This window comes from Argentina silus, assembly GCF_951799395.1.
Source record: "Argentina silus genome assembly, chromosome: 8".
Classification (NCBI taxonomy): Eukaryota; Metazoa; Chordata; class Actinopteri; order Argentiniformes; family Argentinidae; genus Argentina; species Argentina silus.
In genome coordinates, this window is record NC_139662.1 from 6,417,452 (window position 1) to 6,443,141 (window position 25,690).

Below are 25,690 nucleotides of genomic sequence, written 5' to 3' on the forward strand. Positions count from 1 at the left end.
CCTCACTCCTCTCTCAACCCCCTCTTCCTATATTCCATCCTCTCTCCATCCCCATTTCTCACCCCCTCCTGCCTTAAGCCTCTTCTCTCTCTCTCTCTCTCCAAAAAGTGCTGTTTTATACTGTAGCTTGCACAGCACAATTTAAACACCTCTACATTTTAATAAGGGAGGACACCCTCTCTTCATTTTGTCTCCCCCTTTTCCTCCCTCCACACTGACACTGAGCACTGGCCAAATGTTTGGAGGAGAAAATTACATTTCCCTCTGCTTAATCTTCCACACTGCTGAGCAAAATCAATTCCCTGAAGAACCATGAACAGTGAATGAGAGAGAAGCAGTATGTGTGCCACTTGTGTGCATTGTTGCGAAAGCAGACTAAATGTTTGACTATTGTGTGTGTGTGCTCGCATGCGTGCGTTAATGAAAAATGTATGTGTGTGTGTGCTTGTGTGCAATGCTGCGAAAGCAGGCTAAACATGCAAGTCCTGTACATGTGTGTTCATGCAAAAATCCGTACACCTTGAGCCATCTGCTCCCACCTGAGCTCTTTTGTCTGGCTGACGTACAACGGGCATATTTTACCATAATCAAGAGCCTCAATGTTCACTCACATGACGCATGTGCTCTTTTAGACCTAGGGTGTGTGTGTGTGTGTGTGTGTGTGTGTGTGTGTGTGTGTGTGCAGGCATATGTTTGATGTGGGTGGTGGGGGTAATTGTATAGGGACTGTCTCTTCAATGCACTCCTCACATGTGTGGTGGTGGGGCCACAGCCTATTTGAGTATTGTTGCTGACCATGTGCATCCCTTCATGCCCACAATTTACCCATCTTCTAAGAGCTACTTCCAGCATGATAATGTATGAAGTAAGAGCATGTAAAAGCAAAAGTCATCTCAAACTGGTTTCATGAACATGACAATGACTTCAGCGTTCTTCAGTGGCCTTCCCAATCACCGGATCTGAATCCAATATAACATCTTTGGGATGCAGTAGAATGGGAGATTCACAGCTTGAAAGTGCACCTCAAAAAATCTGCAGGAATTACGTAATGCAATCATCATGTCATCAATGCCATGAAGAATTGAGGCTGTTTTGAGAGCAAACGGAGGCCCTACCCAGTATTAGTAATAAAGTGTTCAGTGAATGTACATATACAGTACATACAGTGTATACACTGTATGTGTGTGCATGTCAAAGCGACAAGCTGCTGCTAACTGACATTGGCAGAGGACTCAAGTGGATGTGGAGGGGAGGGGGGTGCTGGGGAATGGGCAGCGTGTGTGTGTGTGTGTGTGTGGGGGGGCTGCTTACGTAAGAGTCTGGTTAATTTTGGCAGAGGAGCGGTCACAGAAAGGAGTAAATCACTGTTAATATGATGAGAACACAGAGGCTGTGTGTGTGTGTGTGTGTGTGTGTGTGTGTGTGTGTGTGTGCGCTACAGCTGGATGTGTAAAGCATATAGCGTCACTGCCTGCATGTGTGTGTGACTGAACATGTCTGTATCTGCAGTTCTGCTAGCAAGCCTGTGCTTCATGCATTCCTTTTCTAAAGCGTGCCACAATTATGTCATACGAGTTAGCTTTTGGAAATATGAGTCAGTCAATGTTCAAGGCTTCACTCTTCACTTTCCTTACTTGAACTTACATGAACAAGAAGACTTGATGTTAACATGTCAAGTGGGTCATTTGCTTTTGAAATTGGGTGTTTGACAAATAACAGTAGTTTCAAGCGCACAAGACAGCATGCATGAGTATTTCGTAGAAAACCTACTAATGTTTAAGGGATACAGTACATACCTTAACACGTACCTTCACTCCAGCCGATAGACCAACAGTCTTTTTTAAATCATTTTTTAAATCATTTAAATCCCAATTATTAAGCAACTTGCACTTACACTTTTTCCAATATAATGGAAGCAGATAAGGTACTGTACACCTTATGGCCAATAAATGGACCCTATCCACTTCCATTACTTTGTTTAAGAAATGTGATAATGACTTAAAACGTGTCTTGGTCGACTGGAGTGAATGTAGGTGGTTAATCACAGAAATTAGATTTTAGAGGGAACTATCCATTTAACTGATGAAATAAAGGAATCTTTTGAGGCACATTTGTACTTCTACATACAGCACACATAAGGGTAGCAGTGTGAGCATGTGTGATCGGCAGCAAAAAATAAACTGCATCAGCAAATGGGCTTAAAATGAGGAAGGTTAAAAAAAAGAACTGCAAGACAACACCAAAAATATGTTGTTGAAAATCATGGAATTACACTGCCAAGATAACTGGCACTATCAAACCGGCACTCAGCGTTCTGATCTAATTCAATAATATCCGCTTAGCACTCCTATCTCTTGCTCTCTTTCACTGTGCTTACTCATAATAGCATCAGGCGTTCATGATCAGGCTAGGTTTGCTCATCAGAAATAGGAAGGAGGGAGGGATGAAGGAGGGAGGGATGTCTCGTGGGAGCCTCTTGTTCTACAGTAGGTGCTGCCAGGGGGAGAAGAGTGCTGAAAAAGCCTGTGTGTTGATATGAATCATGGATAGTTTGACCAGACAGTGGCGGAAATGGCACGCACACACACACGCGCACAAACGCGCACACATGCGCACAAACGCACGCACACGCAGCACACACACGCGCACACAGCCATTTGGCTCTGTTCCTGGAACAGAGTGCTGTTCCTGGAAGACATTAGGAGCACGGACTGTCTAGCTGTATGATGGCTTAAAACAACAACAAGGAAAAGTATTGGCGGTGATGTCATTGGAATGCTATGAACTTGTTTGGGTTCAAGACGATCTGGAGAAAGTGAAGAAAGTGGTAAAGAAATCAAAAGGAGTTTTATTGCTTAAGTCTTTAGCCATCTAAAACACCTTGCATTGAATAAGAGGAATTGCCTCTGCATCTTTTCCTATCTCTCACACTTTTCTTCTTCTTAAAAAATTAAGGTATTTTACTTCAGGACCAAAACATATTGTGCTATGATAAGGCAGAGCTAGGCCTATATCAGCCTGATTCAGATACCTGTCTACTCCAAACTAATACTCCAAACTAAATGACGACTCACTAATCAATTAAATAGAAATGTTACCTCTATGTGATATTGTAGCAATTTGTTTTGTACAAACTCATTCGATCTCATGATCGGGCGCTGAGTACATGAATGCATACTCACTGGCCTCTCCATGGCTCCAATCACTGGCTGGCTAACACTAGTGTGTGTGGAGCCTTGGAACATGATGGAAAATGCATTACTGCAGGCAAGGCCTTCATTGTCCATTCATGACATTGAAAGACTGAGGGGGGACAGAGAAAAAAGAGCTGCCCTGTCCAGAGGCTCTCTGGTAAAGGGAGGGTCTTCCTAATGAAGCTGCCTGTGTGTTTGTTGGGAACTAACTCACAAACGATCGCCCCTGCCTTCCGACTGAGTGCTTGGCTCCTGGCAAAACAATTTTTAACCTCCTCTTCACTCATCAGTTCAGGGTTGGTACACTGTTTGTCTGTCTGTATACACTGTCTGTCTGTCTGTCTGTGCGTGTGAGAGTGAATAGGAAAGGCCAGCTAACTACGGAAGTAGCTGCTTGATGTTATGGGTATGTGGGGACCTCATTCCTAGTTGGTGAGGTGATTACAATACAATATCATTAGGGCCAGGAGGATGTAATGATAGGAGCAGATTAGGCATTTCGCCAGCCATGAACTTGGGGGAATGAGAGCCTGGTTATCTTATGCAAGAGCAATTAGTCAGGATGAGGTTGTGACTAACATCTCAGTGCATAAAGAATGGAGCCCTTGGCAGCACTGTATCCCTGTCACATCCTATCTGCTTCAAACACATGGAAAGTGGCCCCCATAGGTCCATTACATCACTGGTCCCAAAGGCCATTTTACTTCAGTAGAGGAATCAAACCTTTGCATTGATATTAACTTTTTGGTGAAGAACTCACTTTCCCATGAAGCACTTGGGCACGATGCTCAGTTTCCTGCGGCGGTCCTTGATCAGGTGGCGGCTCTTGGTCATCATCATGTGGTAGAGCTTCTCGCCTTTCTCTGCAATCATCACATAGGCGTCCCGCTCCATCCCCAACTTAAGACCTGCAACAAACAAAGAAGCAAATGCCAAGTGAGATACGATTTGGAGAGAGAGAGAGAGAGAGAGAGAGAGACCCATTCCAATATGTCTCACGATGCCAACAAAAACAAAAGAGGGCATGGCATGAGCTTGGTGGCTCATATCTGCTGTCGCCTTCTGAGGGAAATCCAGATGTTAATCTCCCCGGGACTGGAACAGTGTAACAATTACTCATTTGTTTGTCAATGTGGTGTGACGGAACCCAGCTTTTATTTCTCTATTGTAGAGAAGTGTTGATGTTCATGAAGCAGCAACACCATTGAGGCAGAAATGTGAGACGATTCAGTGCATATTTATGATGAGCCCTTTGAAAATCAACCATGGTCATAGAGCAGCTAGACTCCATTGGGGAACTCTGACCTGATAAACTCCACAATTGAGCTCTGAGCAGCTTACTGTAACTCCACCATGGAGCTCTCTCTCTCACTAAACTTTGGAGCTCCACTGTGAGGGTCTCAGACCTGCTTATCTCCACGGTAGAGCTCTTTGAGTTCCACTGTGAGGCTCTCTAAGAGGTCTAACTAAACCGTGGGACTACAATTACGGGGGTCTGAGCTGGGTGCCGCTGACGGAGGTGGGGTTGGATTACATTTGACAGCAGCTGGAGTGGACTCAAACAAAGAGTGTCATTGAACAGACTGTTTCTGTCCAGTGTAGGGGCCCTGAGCTTCTGGCCCAGCTGTCTGAGCCTGTCCCTCTTCCCACTCTCATTGGCACAGGCTAACACACTAACAGGCTACACCACTCATTTTCCTTTCAGCCTCCACAGATAAGATGATCCCAGCTACATCCAGCTGGCATGGCAATAACAATAGATCCTGGAAGTATTCTGTGGGTCCACAACCAAAATGTCCAGCAAACGTTAGCAGCACAGCAGCACAAAGGAATCTAGACTTAAAAGAGGTGTGTCGGGACACACAGATACAAAAATACATGAGAATTCAACAATGTCATTCCAGATGCAGGTTGGGGGTTGAGACATGGGGGTTTAGAGGGTAGAGTGTAAAGGATGGGGGTTAGAGGGGGTAATGTGGAGGAGAGGGGGGGGGGGGGGGGGGGGGTGATTGGGCACTGTGACTGATCTGGCATCTGGTAGCCTCAGGTCGATTTCCGCCTGCCGTAACTGGACACCCATCCTGGGCTCATGGCACTCTGTAAAGCTCCACTTTCCCCACAGGATCAGGTGGTGATACCGTGGCTTTAGCTTTGACCACTTACTCAAGTCCATACTGAGGGCTACTTTGCTACATTTGAAATATTAAAGCTACATTTTAAACACAGCTAGTGCACAGGTGTAGTTCAAGTTCCCTCTGTTGTTTAAGGTGAGCTGTTTTAATTGAGCTTGAGGGGAAATTGTTGTAATTTTAGCCACCAATGCTATCAGGTGTCATTTTGCCTACAGCCACAAAATGCAGTTAAAGCCTTTGAAGCTTTATTTACACACCCTTAATGCACATGCAATAACAAAGACAGGTGGCCTGTGCTGAACAGGTGTCCGTGATTCCCAAGTGGGGAGACAATTTTGAAGTCAAAAGAGGGAAGTCTATGAAAAGTTATTACTAGAAGGGAATAAGAGTGATCTTTTTTAAGAGTGAGTTTACAATGATTATTCTATTACAATGAACATCCTCTCTTCCTCACATGACTTTAAGTCAAACACTACAACAAATAGTGCATTTTTTTAACCACAGAAAGCAGCATTTTGTTTCTGTTCATTTTCACAGAGTACCAACAGATAAGATGTTCATTCAAGAGATGTTTTGAATTTGACTTTAACTTGGAAGTACTGTAACTGAAAACAATTGTTCCTGATACCATGCCTGACTTGATGGTAGAAAATGTAACTCACTGATCAAGACAACGAACGACACACTTACACGTGCGATGTACTGCAAATGTCTAGACCAAACCATAGAACAGAGTTGAAAAAACTCCAAATATGTACAGTACACATCTTGCCAAGAGTGTGCAAAGCTGTCATCAAAGCAAAAGGTGGCTACTTTGAAGAATCTAAAATATAAAACATATTCTGGTTTGTTTAACACTTTTTTGTTTACTACATAATTCCATATGTGTTCCTTCATAGTTTTGATGTCTTCAATATTAATCTACAATGTAGAAAATGATAAAAAATAAAGAAAAACCATTGAATGAGAAGGTGTGTCCAAACTTTTGACTGGTACTGTATATATATATATATATATATATATATATATATATATATATATATATATATATATATATATATATATATATTGGATTGAGATCTGGTGACTGTGGAGGCCATTAGAGTACAGTGAACTCATTGTCATGTTCAAGAAACCAGTTTGAGATGATTTGAGCTTTGTGACATGGCGCGTTATCATGCTGGAAGTAGCCATCAGAAGATGGGTACACTGTGGTCATAAAGGGATGGCCATGGTCAGCAACAATACTCAGGTAGGCTGTGGCATTTAACCGATGCTCAATAGGTACTTAGGAAAATATCATTACACCACCACCACCACAAGCCTGAACCGTTGATACAAGGCAGGATGGATCCATGCTTTCATGTTGTTTTCGCTAAATTCTGACCCTATCATCTGAATGTCGCAGCAGAAATCGAGACTCATCAAACCATGCAAAGTTTTTCCAATCTTCAATTTTGGCCTCAGTTTCCTGTTCTCAGCTGATAGGAGTGGCTCTGGTGTGGTCTTCTGCTGCTGTAGCCCTTCTGCTTCAAGGTTTGACGTGTTGTGCGTTCAGAGATGGTCTTCTGCATACCTTGGTTGTAACGAGTGGTTATTTGAGTTACTGTTGAGTTTCTATCATCTCGATCCAGTCTGGCCATTCTCCTCTGACCTCTGGCATCAACAAGGCATTTTCGCCCAGAGAACTGCCGCTCACTGGATATTTTCTCTTTTTCAGACCATTCTCTGTAAACCCTAGAGATGGTTGTGCGTGAAAATCCCAGTAGATCAGCAGTTTCTGAAATACTCAGATCAGCCCGTCTGGCACCAACAACCATGAAAGTCACTTAAATCACCTTTCTTCCCCATTCTGATGCTCGGTTTGAACTTCAGCAGGTCGTCTTGACCATGTCTACAGGCCTAAATGCATTGAGTTGCTGCCATGTGATTGGCTGATTAGATATGTGTGTTACTGAGCACACACACACACATATATATATATATATATATATATATATACCTACCAACATACATACATGAGTACTCGAAAATAAATCATGTGAGTACTCTTAACAGTAAAAAAAAAAAGTCAATTGCCCATCCCTAAGTGCAACGCCCTCGTGAGCTGTTGTGTCTCTGGCAAGCTGCAGTTTCTCTATTTCAGGCCCTGGCTAGGTTCGAAGAGGCTGTTTTTAGCACATCTTGGGTTGTTTGTGAATGAGCGGTTTGATAGAGATGGTCTCTCTCTCCACTCGGGGCTTGATCTGCAAATATGTGATTCATACCACATAAGAGGCAACTGACTCTGCTGTTTCGAATGTGAGTGAGACTATTATAATCCCCCGTGCAGACCTGGGTTAAATACATACAGCATTCTTTCAAATACATTCTTCCAAATAGCTGTACTTAACTTATATTAGTCTTCCTGGTACAATGGAATAGTAGCAAAAGTGCTTAATCAAGCACACCTAAATACGTATTCGACATACGTATTTGACCTACTATAAGTCTAATGTTGTGAATATTGTAACAGCACAGCTTTAGGGGAAATGTCATCTTATCCTTTATTTATAAAACAAAACCAAGCTATAGAGGCTCTGGGTAATACACATACAGTACTACAAGCACAACACAACAGTCCAAGTGATGCATCAATCTGCACTATACGTCCAGTCCAATTCACTCCCACAAAGCCAAATTGATTCCGTACCTCCAATGCTTAATCTTAGCTGAACATTTACTGTATTAGCTGCCATAGAGTAGCATATTGACATTCTGTATCTATGAGGTCATCAAGTACAGGACAACCTAAAAACATAATAGCCTCAATACTATATAAGCTTGTGAAAGTGGGACTCGAAGAAGGGAATACCTTCTTCTTTTTTTTACTCACTCTCTCTCTGCTCTCGTTCTCTCAAGATGGCGTCCAGCCACTTCTGTTTGTCCTCTGTGTTCTTGGCCATGCAAACGAACCACTTGTTTTTGGCTGTGTTGTGGATCTTCCAGCCGTTGGTCACCGTGTAATTGTTGCTGTGATAGTCCGCTGAAAGAGAGACAGAGAGAGTGGTTAAGGGAAGGTGGCACACAATACTCAATCTTGATTCCTTACGTAAAAGTAGCCTTTCTCCAACCTTTCTATAATGTTAGCGTTTCAGTGCAGTTGATGGGCACTAATATCAATCACACTTTCTGTAAATACAGCAAAAAACATAACTGTATTATCTGTACATATATTGTTCATATATAATTGTTCATGCACTTGAATATGTTGACCTCAGTTTGTTTAGTCGACCACTAAACAAACTGTGAAAGTAGCACCTAGCCAAACCAAAAACATGCTCGTCAGTTTTTTTTAGATCCAGTATGTCAGTAAGTAAATCCATAAAAAGCTACAGGTCAAATATAGATTACAGGCCAAGACGACACATGCAGTAAAGCTAAAGAGTAGTAAAAGACATCTTTCCCCTGACTCGACAACATTTCTCACTCACCCAAGCTCCATTCTAATTTTATCACCCATTTTAGCTGCAGGTGAATACGATAAATAATGAATGGGCTTCAGTAATGGGGTGCATTAGTGTAATGTTAAAAAGGTCATATAAATAGATTGTGAAACCCCAGGCCCCCTCGAGGATGACTGTAGAGGAGGGAGCAGAGGGAGCATATTTGAAAGGCTTAATTGTGTTTTGGTGTGCGTGCATGAAACAAGCGTTCGAACAATAGTGGATGATGATGTCCTTGTATAGTATTGTAGGACAAGGTTAATAACCCAATAATATGGTATCAATTGATATCGTCTAATGTGTTCTGTGCTGTGAAACACTTTTCAGGTGACAAGGAAACCTGCTGTAACTTTGTTGAACGTTGTTCTACTGTTGAGGGAAATTGGCCCATCAGCGACAAACCATAAAACTCTCAACTCCTTCTCTCTGTACTGAATCGTGTAAAAACAATGAGGCCTCCACAATGCTTCAAATCAACTTATTATCAAGAAGATAAGAGACGGAGGTGCAGGTAGCACTAAGAGACGCACATCCTTAGTATCAGGGCACCATCTCTTACGAACTGAGAATGTGTTTTTCTTTGTGGTTTCCTCTATAACAGTACAACGCCACAGCAAACAGCCTTTGGCCATAGAATAAGGGCATGTGAGCCCGTACTCTGACACACTCTGACACACTCACAATCTGCCTTGCCGGTGTTAAAAGAAAACACGAGATAGGGGAAGGAGAAGAGGAAGAAGTGTGGTTCTACCTGATGGTGTGCTAGCTAACGGGAGCAACACACCCTCACAGGGTGGCGTGCATAGAGACCACAGAAGCCAAACAAGCAGCTCCACAGCAGCCAGCGTACTGTAGCACTACTGTAATGGTGAGAAGCAGAGGTAGCAACATCCTCACTGAACCAATACGAGGTGTTCTCGTATATCAGGGCACGCCAACTGCCATCGGCCATCTGATTCATATCCACATCCTACTATTAGTCGTTCAAAAGGTGAAAAACAGAGGTTGTTGCATTGTCTCTATCACTTCACCTACAACCTTGTTGTTTGCACTTCACATGAAACTGACAGATGAAAAGCATGTATAACACTGTTGCAAACATCATGTCTATCTTGTATGGAGGACTATGACATATTAGCTCATGTATGTACTTCTGTTGGTTTTATGTTTACCACCTCAAGTGTTATGGTTTTATCAATCACAGCAAGAATGAACAAGTTTGAAAAGACTGACTGGTGGTGGGCTTAATAATACTGTAAATAAATGATAATGAATGAAATATGAATGATGAATGGATAGAGGTATGGAAAAATGCATAGATGGACAGATGGTTCCAAGCGTAACATTGGCAGTGTTGGTGCATACAGACCTGTTCCGTCCTCCACGTTCTCCACCTCCATCACTTCAGTGTTGATTCTTCCTCTGAACACGTACAGGGGACCGTTGATGAACTTGGTCCTCTTCGTGGCCTTCTTTCCAGAAACCCTAGAAAAGTAAATGTTAAATAGAGTTTCTTTCCCGCTAAGAATGTTTTTTTGTTGTTGAAAACCTTGAGAAAACATGCTTACAGTAGATGCACGCACACACATGCCCACAAACACACGCATGCAGAGGCACACAAACAGTCATACACACACTCACACACTCTGTTTTGTTTGCATATAAATGAGCTGGATACATAAACAGGAATTTGGAAATTTGCAAGGTTTTTCCAAGTCTGCTTTCTCTCTGTCAAAGGAGACCTTTTCCTAACTAAATGAAAATGTTTGTTGGGGTGTCTCCATTTTTCTCCCCCCCCCCCCCCACTTTCCTGGAGTGTTCTGGTTCTCACCTGGACTTCCTCTTGCAGTAGACCAGTAGGTTGTCAAACAGGAAGAAGACTCTCTCCTGGATGTTCCCGGCTGAGATCTTGAGGAGATTGCCGTGAAGGAGCAGCTCGGTGCATATGTCAGTAAGATTAGTTCCCTGGGGAAGATTGAAAAGAGTAGCATTCAGCATTGGGTGGGGGGCAAGAAGGCAAAACAACTATTGGAGGTCACTTTCAGAACATAGAGTTCAAGACTTCTGTGAAACAATACAAAATGCAGCTGCAATAATTCCCATTAATAAGTTGGATTTTGTTCAAACAATTTGGTTTCCACTTCATTGTCCTGATAGGATGGAATGTACACAGCCGACACCTCTTTTTTGCAAAACCCTCCCACACACACACAGTAATGTACAACAGCAGAACAATACTCAACACTATCAGACAGACAGCCTAACCCAAGCCTAACCCTTCTCAAATGACCCTTAAAGCCAAAATCCAGGCCGTCTGTGTACCGTTTCTCAACCCACAGTTGCTGGACGGTTTGCCAACAACAGGCCCAGAGCTACACTAGAGGTTTTCAAAAAGTTCACGTCTGAATGCAACTCAATGCTAGTGGGAAACTCTAAAAATTGGGAAAAACAGGCACAACTTTTAAATAGTGCCAGATATGGGTCTCTATGGGATATCTAGACTTAGACACAAACACTGTTTATTCTACTGCTACAATCCAGATACCCGCATACAGAAAGCTGAGACATAACACATGAGATATTCTGACTACTCTAATTTTCCTGATATGTCATTGACATGTGTTATGACAGGTTATGTCATTGTTATGACAGTGTTATGGCAGTGTTAAGTTTAAAGGTGTAATGAAACAACACATTAGGACTTTCAGTCTCCACCATTGTCTTCTTGGAAGCACCGCAAGGCCCTGTTGCAGTCTTACTTTCACACAGGAAACAAGTGCAAACAAGTCTACCCTCATGAAAAAACCACAGCTAGAGAAACAAATGTTTACGATAACTTTCAAACAAAGTCTTTTAGCCGGTCTGCGAATTTTTGCTTTGGCAATGCACTGTAAACATATTATTTTCATTCCAATTAAGCCTGTTGACTTGAATGCTCAACAGTCCTATGAAAGCCAATTAACCTTTTAACGACATGGCTGAACATTGGGCCAATTAGTCTTTATGTGGACATCATTTCGGAAAATCTGTTTTCCAGGTGGCGTTTTCATAGTTTTTACACACTTTCACAACTCCAACTAGCACACAAAATAGCTGCTCCTGCTCGGATATCGACTTTTACTGTATGTGAGTGATCTTAGCTGCGATGTTAATTATGTATGAGTGAGTGGTTGAGATCTTAGTGACATTTGGAGTGTACACATGCACATTTTGTATTGCGCTGCAGCATAGGGTGCATGTTTGTGCTTGGATACCCTGGATGCATTTATGCCATCATGCATGTAGGCATAGCAAAACAGGATCAGGCACCAAAGGGTACCAAAAAAAGATCATTGCTCATTGTTAAATGGATTGGTCATATCCAAATCAACCAGAACTAAGCACACGCATGTGTGGATTTTGGGCATCCTCCCCCATCAATTACTATAAGAGCACAGGCTCCCAACCCCCCTTCCTACTGGACTTCACCAACTTCAGTCTCTCTTTGGTGTCACAGAGCATGTCACTGTAGCCCTTCCAAAACCTGACCCCCCCCCTCCACCGTCTATAATTGATTCCTCCGGGTCCTAAATGTGTGATGGACTTAGTCAGAACAGGAAAAACCATTCTCTGCGCTTTCTGCAGGTGCATTCCAACCAGGCAAGGCAGACAGATAATATTTCACCTGATCGATTAAATTCCATGTTTAATTGTGCAGGGAGGGGGAAGGGGGTGGGGTTGGGTTGTGTGTGTGTGTGCGTGCTGTCTATCAGTGCAACGGTAATGCTTCTGGGCCTGATTCTGCACTACTACAACTACCCCCATTAGGACTTGAAGGTGATTACACTGGAGAGTGGAAAGTGGAGAGAGTGAGACTAATGTGGTTAAGATAGAATGCTTAGAAGGGGGAGGGAGTGAGGCAGTCGGGATAGACTGAGAGAGTGTTGGGAATAAAGAGACCGGGTGGCAAAAATAAACATGTTTGTTATGCATATTACATTCCAATGCTAACTTGGATGATTAGTCTGTCAACACTTAAGTGTGTGCCCATTAGCGGCACAAGCAGTATTCAAATGGTCACTGGAAATGGGTTACAATGTAGTCTGTGGTGCTGGCTCTTTCAATGGTCACTACTGGTCACTAGCAGTGGCAAACAGTGCAGTGTGACAGGTCTTTCACCCATGGCCCGAGCAACCACTCACTAACATCATTTTGACCTCACAGGGTCAAAGTGGGGCGAATGGAAGTACCAATCTCTGACACAGATGTGTTACTGCACTCCATGGCTTTGGATTCAATATGAGACATAAAAAATAGAAATCATACAACTCTGATTTATCACTAGGGAGAACTGCAACAATATTCCATCAATTACCCTTGTTAAACATACAAACAGTCTCTTGTTTGATCTGCTCTGGAATAAAGACAATCAAGCGGGTCAAACGAAAGAGAGAGTGAGAGGAAAATAAGGAGACAGTTTTGGCAGGCTTTGAGTGGGATGCCACTGTGAGGTCCCCCCTCTTTCTCTTTCTTTTTTCTCTGAAGGCCCCGTGTGAGACTGGGACCCACCCCTTTGGGCTCCGCATGCTGATTGGGCAGGATGCCCGTCGGCGTTCCCTTGGCGCCCTTAGTAGGCAGATTGTCCGCTCGGTGCCCGTGGGGACAAGGGCTCTGTTGTGCTGAAAAAGAAATGTACTGGGCGCTCCGCTCCCAAGCCCTGTCCTTGGCCCCTCTGCACACTTGCCAGTGGTTTTGGGGGTTGAGTAAAAAGTGTTTTTTTGTTGAAATGGTGTGGTGCTCAGGGTCTCCTCAAAACCACACTTTTTATCACAGTGGTAGTGGTATGGTAGTCAAGGAGGATGAAATGATCTGAAACAGGTGTGTGTGTGTGTGTGTGTGTGTGTGTGTGTGTGTGTGTGTGATGTCATAAGGGAAGGGGTCTGGCTTTGCAAATCTCATAACTCAACAAAACATCCCATTTCCTGCCCCTTATACTTCCTCCATACTATAAGCCCATACTTCAAGACCTCTACACTATGCTTGGTACACTCTTGGTGCACAAGCCCTTCATCTTCTCACCAAGCACCTTTAATCTTCATCCACTCCCTCAACAACACACTCATTGACACACCTATCCCTCCTCTACTGGCTCACTCAACGCACTCACTGCACTGGCTGTGTGCCAACTCTGTGCTGTGATACTGTTATTATGACTTGGCAATTACTAGTCGTGTCATTTATTGACCATTTTTGAAGCTGTGTACATCACTCTCTCTTCCCCTCTCCTTCATTTCCCCTCACTCGCCTCTCACCTCCTCTCTACACCATCTTCTCCCTGCTACTCCACTCTCCATCTCTCATATCCCACCCCTCCCCATCTTTTAACATCCCCCCCATCTCCCCTCCTCCTCCCCCCTACGTTGCCTCACCTCCCAGCCCTCGATGTGAGACTGCAGCTGCTCTAGAGCCTCCAGTTTCTCCATCTGCCTCTTGGTCTCGTTGATGTTGGAGCACACCGCCCTCATGGCCTGCAGGGCCTCCTCCACCGCTGGGTAGTCTACATGGTTCTTAGGGGTCCTCTTCAGCAGCTCCTAGGGGAAGGAAGGGGGAGTTAGGTGTAGGTTAATGCAGCTGGTTAAAATGGTGTGATGATGGGAGGAGGAGAGGATGGCGAGGGGTATGATAGGATGGGGGGGGATGTTGGATGGTGGTGACCTGACAACTGGCTTTAAATGGATGCAAAGTCAGGAACGTGCCTAGCATAAGAGTTTCTAGCTGAGCAAGTGACTACGCTGTGGAAATGCTCATAAAGTGTTGTAAAGGAGTGTATTTGGGACCATGGCCTTACCTTCAGTAGGAGGGGGTACTTGCAGATCCTCTGGATGGGCGACAGAAGGTACCCCTCGAGTGGAACATCTGTGCTCTTCTTCCCACCCAACAGCATACAGTGCTGTGGAGGACCACACGCATACACACATTAACACAACCTGTCCTGCATCAATCTGTGGCTCTCTAAAATGATTCTCCAGAAGTCCTTTATGGGAACTCAAATGACTCAGTTAGGGTGAATTCTAAAGAAGCAAAATCCAGAATAACAACAATACTGCAAAACCTTTCTCAGTTCCCTTACTTAATGACCTCCTATGGGGTAGCGTGGCAAAGTTGGGGTCACTATCATGCTTTGAAAAACGAAACTTAAAAACATTTTGGTGAAATATGCGTGAGGGTTCTTCAGAAATGAGAGAACATATTGGGCATATATGGTTATGTAGTTCCTCTTTGCTTGATTTCGAGGAATTAGGATATGTCAAACTTGAAGTCCTTCAGAGCGCACAACAATTGTCAGATCGAAAGGCAAACCGATATACGTCACATGAGAATTCTACGGCTGAGTGAGAGAACATGCTGTCGGTTGATGCAGTGCAACCATTCTAATCCACTGCTTTCAAATCCAAAAAGCATTTGAGAGGGAAATAAGAGGGGGAGGAGGAAGGGGGAGGAGGCAGTTGTGTCGGGGGGGGGGGGGTAAAGCGCAGAACTCTCTCTCTCTCATCTGAACCTCATTTCAATCTATGTGCCTGCAGCAAAAACTCCCTCTGTTCTTCTCTTTGAGCTCCTTTCAACAGACTTTCAATTTACTTCTCTCGCAGCATTATGACTTATACAGTACACTGATTTGTTACAACATGTACTCAACATGCCTGTCAATTAACATGGAAATAGTGCAATTACTAGGAAAATGGAATGGAATTTCAAGAGCGGCGGAAAAACCCAATGGCATTTTATACCACCTCCCTCTATTAGAATAGTAATAATGACTTGCATTTAATCCTAAATTAAATTCACTGCAAAATTGATTCCAAATTCTACCTTTAATTGAGTCTCCCTGCTATTGCATAACGCATCCTCCCTAGGCCAAAGTCCTCATCCACATCCCAAAGTCAATATGTTTCAAATGTAGCCTTTAAGTCAGCCCTAGCGCAAGAAGCTAGATTTCCTGTTGTTTAAATAAAGCTAGATGAATACAAGGGCTCTAAAAGTGGGTCACTGCTTTATCACTTGAGCTCAATAGGCTTATGAGAGCCATCAAGTACCTCAAACAACCAGACTTTTGAGTTAACCAGGGTGACCAATTGAGAACTTATTTATATTTGCTCTAAAGAAATGGTGAAAATGTGAATACACACAGGAAAGACAATCATATACAAAACTCTGTTTCAGCAGCTTTAGTGGGTCATTTTGTGCAATAACACAATGGAGGAAACATATTGGTGTCAATGAGGCTTAGATCTTCCAGCCAGCTATGCCAGAAAACTGCAGCTGGCTGGTTCACTCTAAGCATGACATCACATTTGGAACTGCAGTCAAAGACAGTTCCTGTGTGTTCATTGTCGAGAGGGGTAGAGGGTGTCAAAACAAGGAAACAGCTGGTGATTTCTGGTGACAGAATGACCTTGTACTCTGTTGTACTCTGGAGCAACCAGAAGACCTCATTGCAATTCCTGTCCTTTACACAAACATAAACATGAGGGACGGAAGCGGTGAGATGATGGAAGAGGGCAAGGAGAGGGATGAGGACAGAGGAGGGAGAGAAAGAGAAGGAAGGAGGAGAGTGGGGAAACAGCAGATTAGGGAGAGGAAGAAAGGAGAGGGAAAAAATAAGGGATACAGGGAAATAGAGAAATATAGAGGCTATGGAGAAAGAGAAGAGAAATTAGAGGATGGACATAGTTAGAGGACAAATCAAAGTAGGAAGTATGAGAGAGGGAGAGAAGGAGTGGAGAATAAGGTGAGGAAAGAGGCAGTAAAGGGTGTGGTTGTCTCACCAAGAGGAAGGTCCTGATGTGGGGGGTCTTGTTGAGCTCCATCAGTAGCCTCAGGGCTTTCTCATGGTTACCGCAGTACTCCCCGTACATAGCGAAACGCTCCATCTGGAATGAAGAGCAGATACAAGTCAGTGACTGCTGAAAACACCTGTCATTACTGTCATATACCAGTACAGATAGATATCTTTATCACAATTACTTTATTTTTGTGATCATTACTGTTGTATGCATATAAGATATCAGTTATAATAAGTGTCCTTCTTTGGGCAAATATTGGTAAGAGTAACACACTAAAACGACAACGTGAAAACAGCCTTGAATTTGGGATCTCTGGCTTGCCAACACACGTGACTGTCTCCTCAAATACCTGATGTAAACCAGCTACGCTATCAAAAAGCTAGCAATTCGACAGTGCGGGTGGGGGTATTTGAACTTGAACTTCAACTCAGTTACAAATGCTTCCTCTATTTGCTGTGGTACAAAGCTGCAAGGTGTGCAGGCTTTTGTTCAAGCTCTTTTTGCAACTGAGGGCTCTTTTCATTATAATTTGTAATATGATGCATGGGGGTATATAGGTTCAAATGCATTATTCGTACCCCATAGAGAACAATGTATCTGCAATGTATCTCTTGGACCTTCATTTATACCCCATAACCCCATTAAGCCTATGTACACTAGTAATGAGGATGTGAAACCATGTCCGAGCATCGGGTCTCCACTCTCAGCTATGTAGTTGGAAATCGAGACTTTGTTGTCATTCGAAACAGCACAAGAAGTGAAATCCTACCTCTTAGGTGCGAAGATATCCTTGCAACCTTGAGAGAAAGGCTACACAGCCTGAAAGCTGCACGTTAGCATTTAAAGCTAGCCAGCTACACAGGGTAATACATTAAAGGCACCTGGTCACTGACTAGTGTGCGCAGGACAAGCTGTTTGTCAGTGTACTTATTTATGTCATTCAACAACACTGTGCAAGAGATATCAGCTTACTATTTGTCAGTCTCTGTAAGTAAGTTCCTCTATTCTATGCAAACATCTATTCTATGCAAGCATCTATTTAAACATAAGAAACAACGAATCAAGAAGTCCCACATAGTTCTAATCTCATCCAGATGCAACATGGGGTTTCTCTTACTAAAAGTAGGCATGCCCATTATAGCCTCCCTCTTCAAGAGTGTGTGTGTGTGTGTGTGTGTGTGTTTGTAAATACGTGTGTGTGTGTCAGACTCACATGGCAACGCAGCGGGGGAGAGAACTAATCTGGCTTTTATTGTAACATCACGTTCAGCCTCTCTCAGGTTCCCATGACGAGGGAGCTAAAAGTGTGTCACTGTGTTTTGCCGCCGTAAACACAGACATAGCGTAGCCCAGGGCTACACCACACGCACGCACACACACACACACACACACACACACACACACACACACAATCCATAGTTGTTAAGACCACGGCTGACAGGGAAGTAAAGTCCAAGGCACCACTGGGAGCAACAGCTGGGCTAGCATATGGTGAAACACCAAATCCTGTCAAACTTACGAAACACAAAGAGGCCAATACTGTAGAGGGCGAACCGAAGGTCGGGAGTCATAAATGGTGTGTGTGTGTGTGTGTGTGTGTGTGTGTGTGTGTGTGTGTGTCTACTTGCACTGTCCCCTAGTTGCCTTGCTTGCACTTTTGCAGGCAATGCTCGAAAACACCAGATAACCATCTTTCAACAGTAAAGCGGTGACATGTACTTGTGTTTGCTACCTCAGAGTAGCATTAAGCATCATGATATTTTGGGCCACATATTAGGCCACGTAGTAATTTCTATGTATGTACAACTGCTTCACAAGTAGACGCATTCTACAAGTTAACCTAATGTTCTTGAAGGACCCGTTTATAAACCAGGCCTGATCTGAAGGGCACCACTTGTGCTCAGAATATCTCAAAGACTGTGTTTGTGTCTTTGATAAACATCCATTTTCCATCATTGACATTTTTTGGGGGGATAAGACTGCAATATGAAACACAGGCAAATGAGTGTCTCAAAGCATAATGAGTCTATTTAAGAATCGTAAAATTGACTGTTGAGCCCTTGGTCATGGACGCGCCCCAGATACAGAGCAAATATTGACGTCTGAACTATCCTTAAATATTCTCTAGTTTTGTCAGCTACGTTTGAATAATCCTCCGCCGCACGCCAACATGGTTCAGACACGGGCCAAGCATTCTTGTTATGCACAGGGATTAGCCTGTTGGTCAGGGGCAGAAATCAGAATGATTCAACAACATGCACGCCTTATGTCAACACAGTGGATATTTGAGGTCCTTGCTATACCAAAGGCTTGGTTCCAATACGAAAACTCCTTCTCTTCATCAAAGAAATATAAGCCTCATCAGACAGAGGGAGAACATCTAAGGATTGGAATCTAGCCTTGGATAGACTTCTGGCTGTGGCTTGTACTGTGGCTTCAGTGACATGGAATGAAGAGAACTTCTTTAGGCTGTGGCTGTGGCTCTCCTCCTGAACAATGCTGAGAGGAGGTTAATGAAATCTCAGCCGGGGTGTCTACTGTTGCAGGGGTCAAGAGGGAAGTGGCATGGGTCAACAGACGGGCAATTGATTGGGGCGAGAGGTGTCATTGTTGAAGGAGAGAGGGGTCACAGGCAAAACGAGCTGTGTAATGGATACAGCACGACAAAGCCAGTGGTTGTGCGAATCCCCCCCCCCCTCAAAACAATATACATATGCTATGCATGCACAGACACACACACAAATGTAGACGCACACAGAGGCTACTGATGCACAACCAGACAGACATGCACACACACACACACACACACACGCATGCATACATAAAGCCCCAATCCCACACACAAACACACACACCCACACATTACTTATCCTGACAATACCTAATAGCTATAGTAGTCCAATTTAACAGCAGAGCTCAGTTAACACTCTTTCCTCCACCTTCCACCATCCCAGCTACAGACGGGGGCAATTGATTGGGGCGAGAGGTGTCATTGTTGAAGGAGAGACGGGTCACAGGCAAAAGAGCTGTGTAATGGATACAGCACTACAAAGCCAGTGGTTGTGCAAATCCCCCCCCCCCATGGCAAAACAATATACATACGCTATGCATGCACACACACACACACACACACACAAACGTAGACGCACACAGAGGCTACTGACGCACAACCAGACAGACATGCACACACAAACACACACACACGCATACATACATAAAGCCCCAATCCTAAACACACACACACACACACACACACACACACACACACACACACACACACACACCTTAACCTGACAATAGCTATAGTAGTCCAATTTAACAGCAGAGCTCAGTTAGCACTTTTTCTTCCACCTTCCACCATCCCAGCTAACGCTAACCTTCCCTGCCCTCTCTGACCTCAAAGCAATGGAAAAACCATGTTGAGGTTCTTTAATCAATTCAGTTGTCTGACACCTGACCTTGAGAACAGGCTGTGTAGTGTGCATGGAATACAAGGGAGGGCTCTCATTGTCTTACGCTATTGCCTGACAAACCAAAACACCAGCATGATGAAATACCCTTGTTGTTATAGACTATTGTAGTCTGAAAACAGGACAGGTGAGAATTGACCATTTCTAATGTCACTTCAAGAGTGATTTGCTTGGACAAATGCTATACTTGATCAATATAGTTCTGATAATTTATGAATCACATTCTAATGCATCTCTCTCTCCAAAGTCAGAGCGTGTGTGTGTATGTATGTATGTATGTATGTATGTATGTATGTATGTATGTATGTATGTATGTATGTATGTATGTATGTATATGTGTAGGGGAGAGAGAGAGAGAGAGAATCTAGTGCTACCATTGTCCCATTGATGACGGACACACCATCTCTTCCCCAACACAGGCAGCTCTTTGTTGTCCCCAAGGGCCAAATGAGTTCAAATAGGGGGGGTTGGAGGGAGGGGGGAGGAAGCTATGGAGGGATGGAGGGAGGAAAGCAATCTGCTGTAGGGGATGCCAATGACAGGGCCATGCACGGGTTGGTGGGGAAGAAGGGATAGAGGGGCTCTTTCTGGCTGACAGGATGCAGGCTGTTTGAGGGGGAAAGAGCAGGAGGGGTGAAGGGGTGAGAAGAGAAGAGGGGGGTGGAGAGTGTGTGTGTGTGTGTGTGTGTGTGTATGTGTGTGTGTGTGTGTGTGTGTGTGTGAGAGAGAGAGAGAGCGAGTTGAGTCAATGGGGTTTTGGAAGAGGAGAAGGAGTGAAGGGTATGTGTGTATGTGTGAAAAAGGGGCAGAGTTGGGAAGGGGCATTTTCACATCACATTTGCACGGTTTCCCCTCAACTGCGGTTAATAGAAACCATGAATCGAGTGCAACAGTGTGTGTGTGTGTGTGTGTGTGAACACAAGTGCATGTGCGTGCTCACGTGTGTGTTACTCACAAACTGAAGGAACACATGGCCGAGAGCATGCTGAGGCTGGGGCTCAGGCTGCAGGCTGGCCTCCACAGCTGACAGGACTCCTTTGTGGACATCCAGGATGGACTCAATGTTGGAGAAGAGGATCTGTCACAGAGAGAGAGACATCTACTTAACATTTCCCTCATTCCAATCAGTTTTGGTTCCACTGTTTAGTACTCAGACAGGCTTTGATCTGTCCTTTCAGGAAAATCTGAGTATTGAATGTTTTGCACTTACATTTCAATTACGGGTGAATATCTAATGTCTATATACAAATGCTTTCATACAAGTGCTCTATAAAAAGTGTTTACTCTGCAATACAGAGCTTTACATGGACATCTTGATCAAAACATAATTTGTTTTCCATTTAATTTCCCTTCCCCTTGCTTACCTTGACCTGCTCAGGCAAGAGACACTGTTGGTCATCTGCAGTTTGGTGGATTCTGTCCAAATAGGCCTAGAGAAGAAAAGAAAAGACAAAGATTTTTGTTGGGACAGATTTTGAAATATTGTTTTCTTTATCTTTGTCTATCATTACTCAGATCTCTTTTTGCTGTTTCGTTAGCGACTCTTTCTGAGGTCAATCTCGGGTGGTAGCCCTACATACTGCAATGGAACATTGGGCCTTATGCAGCAACATTCTCTTAAATGTCTTGTATATTTTCTGTTAAGAGAAAAAATAACTGAAGTCAACTCCAGATGCACCAAACATTCTTAACCATCCAAATCTGCTCTTACCCAGGTGTGCTTAATGAAGAATCCCACTTGGTCATACATTTGAGGCGCGTGGCCGATTGTTTGTTATTAGCATAGGTAATGCCCCCTAAACACTATAAAAGGGTAGGCGTTGTGCCTTGTTAAAAGAAAATGGTTTGACATGAAAATGGAAGCAAAAAAACGCATTGCCCAAGCCAAGCGCTCCATGATGACAACTGGAGGAGGACAGAAGGAGGTGGCGGTCTCGCAAGTAGACCTAAGAATTCAATAAATAATTGGAGAGGTGGCACTGACAGGTGTCCAAGTCAGACGTTCCACTTGACAGCGATGCCGCTCCAGGGGCCCCCCGACACAACAATACACAATATCATCCAAGGGTTTTTATAGTCTTAAATTGGGATCAATGGACCAATTCACCAGATTACTCTAAAACATATCATAATCTAAATTTGATTATATGATATTCATGCGTTTAATTTAAAACCTGTTTCCTTGCGTTGGACAAACAATTTGTGGACTGTGAAAAGAAAAAAAAACATCTAGTTATCTTGGTAAGAGTGCTCTCGACCACTCGTAAAATGTTCTCTTACCTAAGAGAAGAGCAAAAATAAGAAAACATTGGTGAATCCCAGAAATCAATGGGTACTAACAAAATAAGAAAAAATCGTGGATACAAACAAAAATAAGAGGAAATTTGTTTGTATATTGCTTCCTGCATGAGGCCCATTGTGTATCATTGCACCGGACAAGTTTATGAGATGGGGGTAGAACTTCATCCTCAGAGCAGAGTAAATATTCAGAGTCTAGTGTTTATTTTACATTTGTGAAGGAGTCCCTGCTTGTTAAAACGAACAACCACCAAGACTAACAAAGAATGAAGTAAAAGAATACAGAAGAATAGAAAATGGTATGAAAGTACACACTAAACCTGTAATTACTTAAACTCTGCCTCGTAAGTCGTATGTTTACACACGGTAGAATGCCTGTATACTGTAGGTATTTACTATAGAAGTCAATATACCTGTGAATCTATCCCCAAGACACTTCTATAAATATCCAGGTTGTGCATCACACTCCATTTCCCTGAAGAAAATGTCATAAGCTCATGTGATCTGCTCTCTGGCTTGCAACAGTGTGTCTGTGAGCACTCTGCTACCCTGGAGAACACTAACCTGCCACACAAATCCTGACTTGAAAACAAAGGGACGTGGGAGAGGGAAGAATGTATTCCCAAACAGTCTCCCTCTCTGTCTCCCTCTTTCCCTTTCTTCCTCTCTTTCCCTTTCTGTGTCTGGTAGTGTTGATCTCTGAGTCTGGCTGCCGCTCTGTCTGTCTCTCCAGTGTGTGATGACGAACACACAGGGACGGGTTCCTGACACGACAAAACATTGTGAGATTATGGTAATATCTAACAATCAGTGAGAAAGATGGGAAACCACTTGAGATGCAGGAAACTGATTGCTCAACCCTTCCCTAGTACCTCAAACTGTTTAGCCATGTGGACCCCAATCTCTGGTGGGGTGTGGTGGTGCTGCTGCACACCTCTCCACCCCTTTCCGACGATGACAGAGCAAGGAGGGGTTCACTGAGCCACACGCCTCCATCATCCGCAGGACACACACACACACCCTAATGAAAGACTAACACCCGTAATCACACATCAGCTCTAAACATAGAAAACATTCCAGTGACTGGGCCTTGCAACGTCAGTTAGTCAGTCTCCATTGAGACATAACACTTGGACTAACACTCAGACTACAATTTACTAAAAATAGTGCAATGGTTTTGAGTGGTGTGCTGGGACTTGGCTAATTACAGTGTACACTAGTTGGTGGGGAAGTAGTAGTAGCTATTGGCTGGTTGGGGGGCGGGGGGGATTGTGCTTGAGGCGTACACTAATTAAATCTCCCATATGGCGACTTGTACCATGTCCATGTTGAAGAAACCATTCATGGGTAAGATTGGCCCCTGGCATTATGAGGATATGGGCCAGGAACAGGGACTTCCACGCTTCCTTCTGATGGGTTGACAGGGAGGATGGAAAGGGGGATTGGCAACTGGGCATGGAGTAGCGTGGGAGGATAGTTGGTTAGAAGTTTGAATGGGATGGAAAGGAGGTAAAAGTGAAAGTATCCAAGGTCACGCCTTATTTGTGACTGCAGTGTGGTCAGACTTTCTCCAAAGTCTCAATGTGCCACACAGATGTGGTGGGGGGGGGGGGGGGGGGGGGGGTCGGGTCGGGTCGGTGTGAGGGAGCAACAAAGAGGTCCTTTCAGTCAACGTTAAGCCCCGACACCATGTTTCTCACCCCCGCTGTATTGGCTGTCTGCAGTGTTCCATTGCGAGACTGACAAGTTTATTTGAAGAAAAGGAAGCTTTGTCCATCTCCAATCTTGAAACACCACCAGCTTTAGGGAGCAGGGGGCAAAGGCAATCAGATAACACAACCAGTCAGAACTCCAAGAAAACTATTTGTGGAAAAAGGACAGCGCACACACACACACACACACACACACACACAGATGTGGGATGGAAATTTATGAGCTGTCCTTTCAAAACAGGTGGCTGGAAAAAGCAGACAAAATATGAACAATGTATAGAGTAGACAACAAAACAGCGAGCCTAGAGAAAACTATCCATTAGACATGGCTCCTTAATGACTATTCACTCGTTACTTCCAAATCAACAGGCAGTAAGCAGACAGGTTATGGCTGACTAACATAGTTTATTTTCATAATATCCTCGTCTCAGGTGACCTTTCTGTGAGTTTCACTACACCGTCATAAGGGGTTTGGTTTTCCGCCCCAGTAAAATGTCCTCGTCAGTTGTAAATAAGCAAATCAAGGTAAGGGAGTATGCCACCATGGTTACTGTTGTCCTAATTTCTGGTTGTGAAACATGAGAGGTTGAGGCCGTCAGAGGACTGGATTGACCCTCCACTCAGATCAGCTGTGATTGGACAACAGGTGTCTGGGAGTCAAAGGGCACCACAGACGACAGTGGGTATGGAATTGGTGAAGAGGGACGACACAGGCACTCAGAGTCCTCTGTGTTTTAGATATTCAATGTGAATGAAGAGATAAACAGACCGACATAATAGGCTAGTAGTATGTTGAAGACATACTAGAACAAAATGGAAATAGGTAATATAGCATTTTCTGATTCTGATACTATTTCAATAATAACTACCTTCTCTGTTTCTTGGTTATAAATCAAATTAAATGTGTGCTCATCAGATTCAACGGCATAACAATAATACAGAAACAAGCATCTTTCATGCAACATAATTAAGTAAAAACTACAGTCTGCCTTACGTTGTAATAACAAAGTAATTGTCTTTCTTGTTTCTGGTAACTACCGTAATTACTGGTAATTACCATGGTTCTATCACCCACTTATTCAGAGCTGCAATGTAATGCTACCCAGATTTGCTATCAATACTTAATGTGTTTATAATACCAAGTCAAATGGGATTCTGATCAGACAAACTACATTTTGCTCCCCTCAGATTAATCAATGTGATTAATCTCCGGTAGAGTATGGTGCAGGCACAGCTGGTGAATGAAGGGAAGCAGCAATATTGAACACACTCTAGCCAGAGGGGCTATGGTATGTAAGGAAGAATTTCCCAAAGAAGACAAGCTCTCCACAGACAATAATGCCATACTGTAGCCTTCCTTGCCAGACACACGAGCAGTAAATTAAACTATAGGTCATGCATTCGTGTAGCCTATAAACTAGACTGGGTGATGAAAACACTTCAGTTGGATTAGTTGAAACATCATATCCGCACAGTACAGTAGGTATTGCTCGCAGGTTGACGCGTCTCAAATCGTGTGTTCATTGTCTTTGTCAGGCTTCCTTGTCTGTTCTGACAATCTTTATTTGTTTGAGCT

General features: G+C 43.6%; 1 protein-coding gene across 2 annotated transcripts in view; it reads right to left on the minus strand.

Annotated features, from left to right (window-relative positions):
• The window catches only part of prex1 (phosphatidylinositol-3,4,5-trisphosphate-dependent Rac exchange factor 1), a 71,675-nt gene that overhangs the window by 30,802 nt on the left and 15,183 nt on the right, over nt 1–25,690 (minus strand). For both annotated transcript variants that reach the window (XM_083676096.1, XM_083676095.1), the window contains exons 2-10: nt 21,469–21,534; nt 21,060–21,182; nt 16,617–16,721; nt 14,639–14,740; nt 14,220–14,381; nt 10,643–10,776; nt 10,181–10,296; nt 8,202–8,351; nt 3,955–4,102 (exon numbers count right to left, since the gene is read on the minus strand). In XM_083676096.1, the coding sequence (XP_083532222.1) occupies nt 3,955–4,102; nt 8,202–8,351; nt 10,181–10,296; nt 10,643–10,776; nt 14,220–14,381; nt 14,639–14,740; nt 16,617–16,721; nt 21,060–21,182; nt 21,469–21,534 (1,106 nt within the window). The remainder of the gene's footprint in view (nt 1–3,954; nt 4,103–8,201; nt 8,352–10,180; nt 10,297–10,642; nt 10,777–14,219; nt 14,382–14,638; nt 14,741–16,616; nt 16,722–21,059; nt 21,183–21,468; nt 21,535–25,690) is intronic.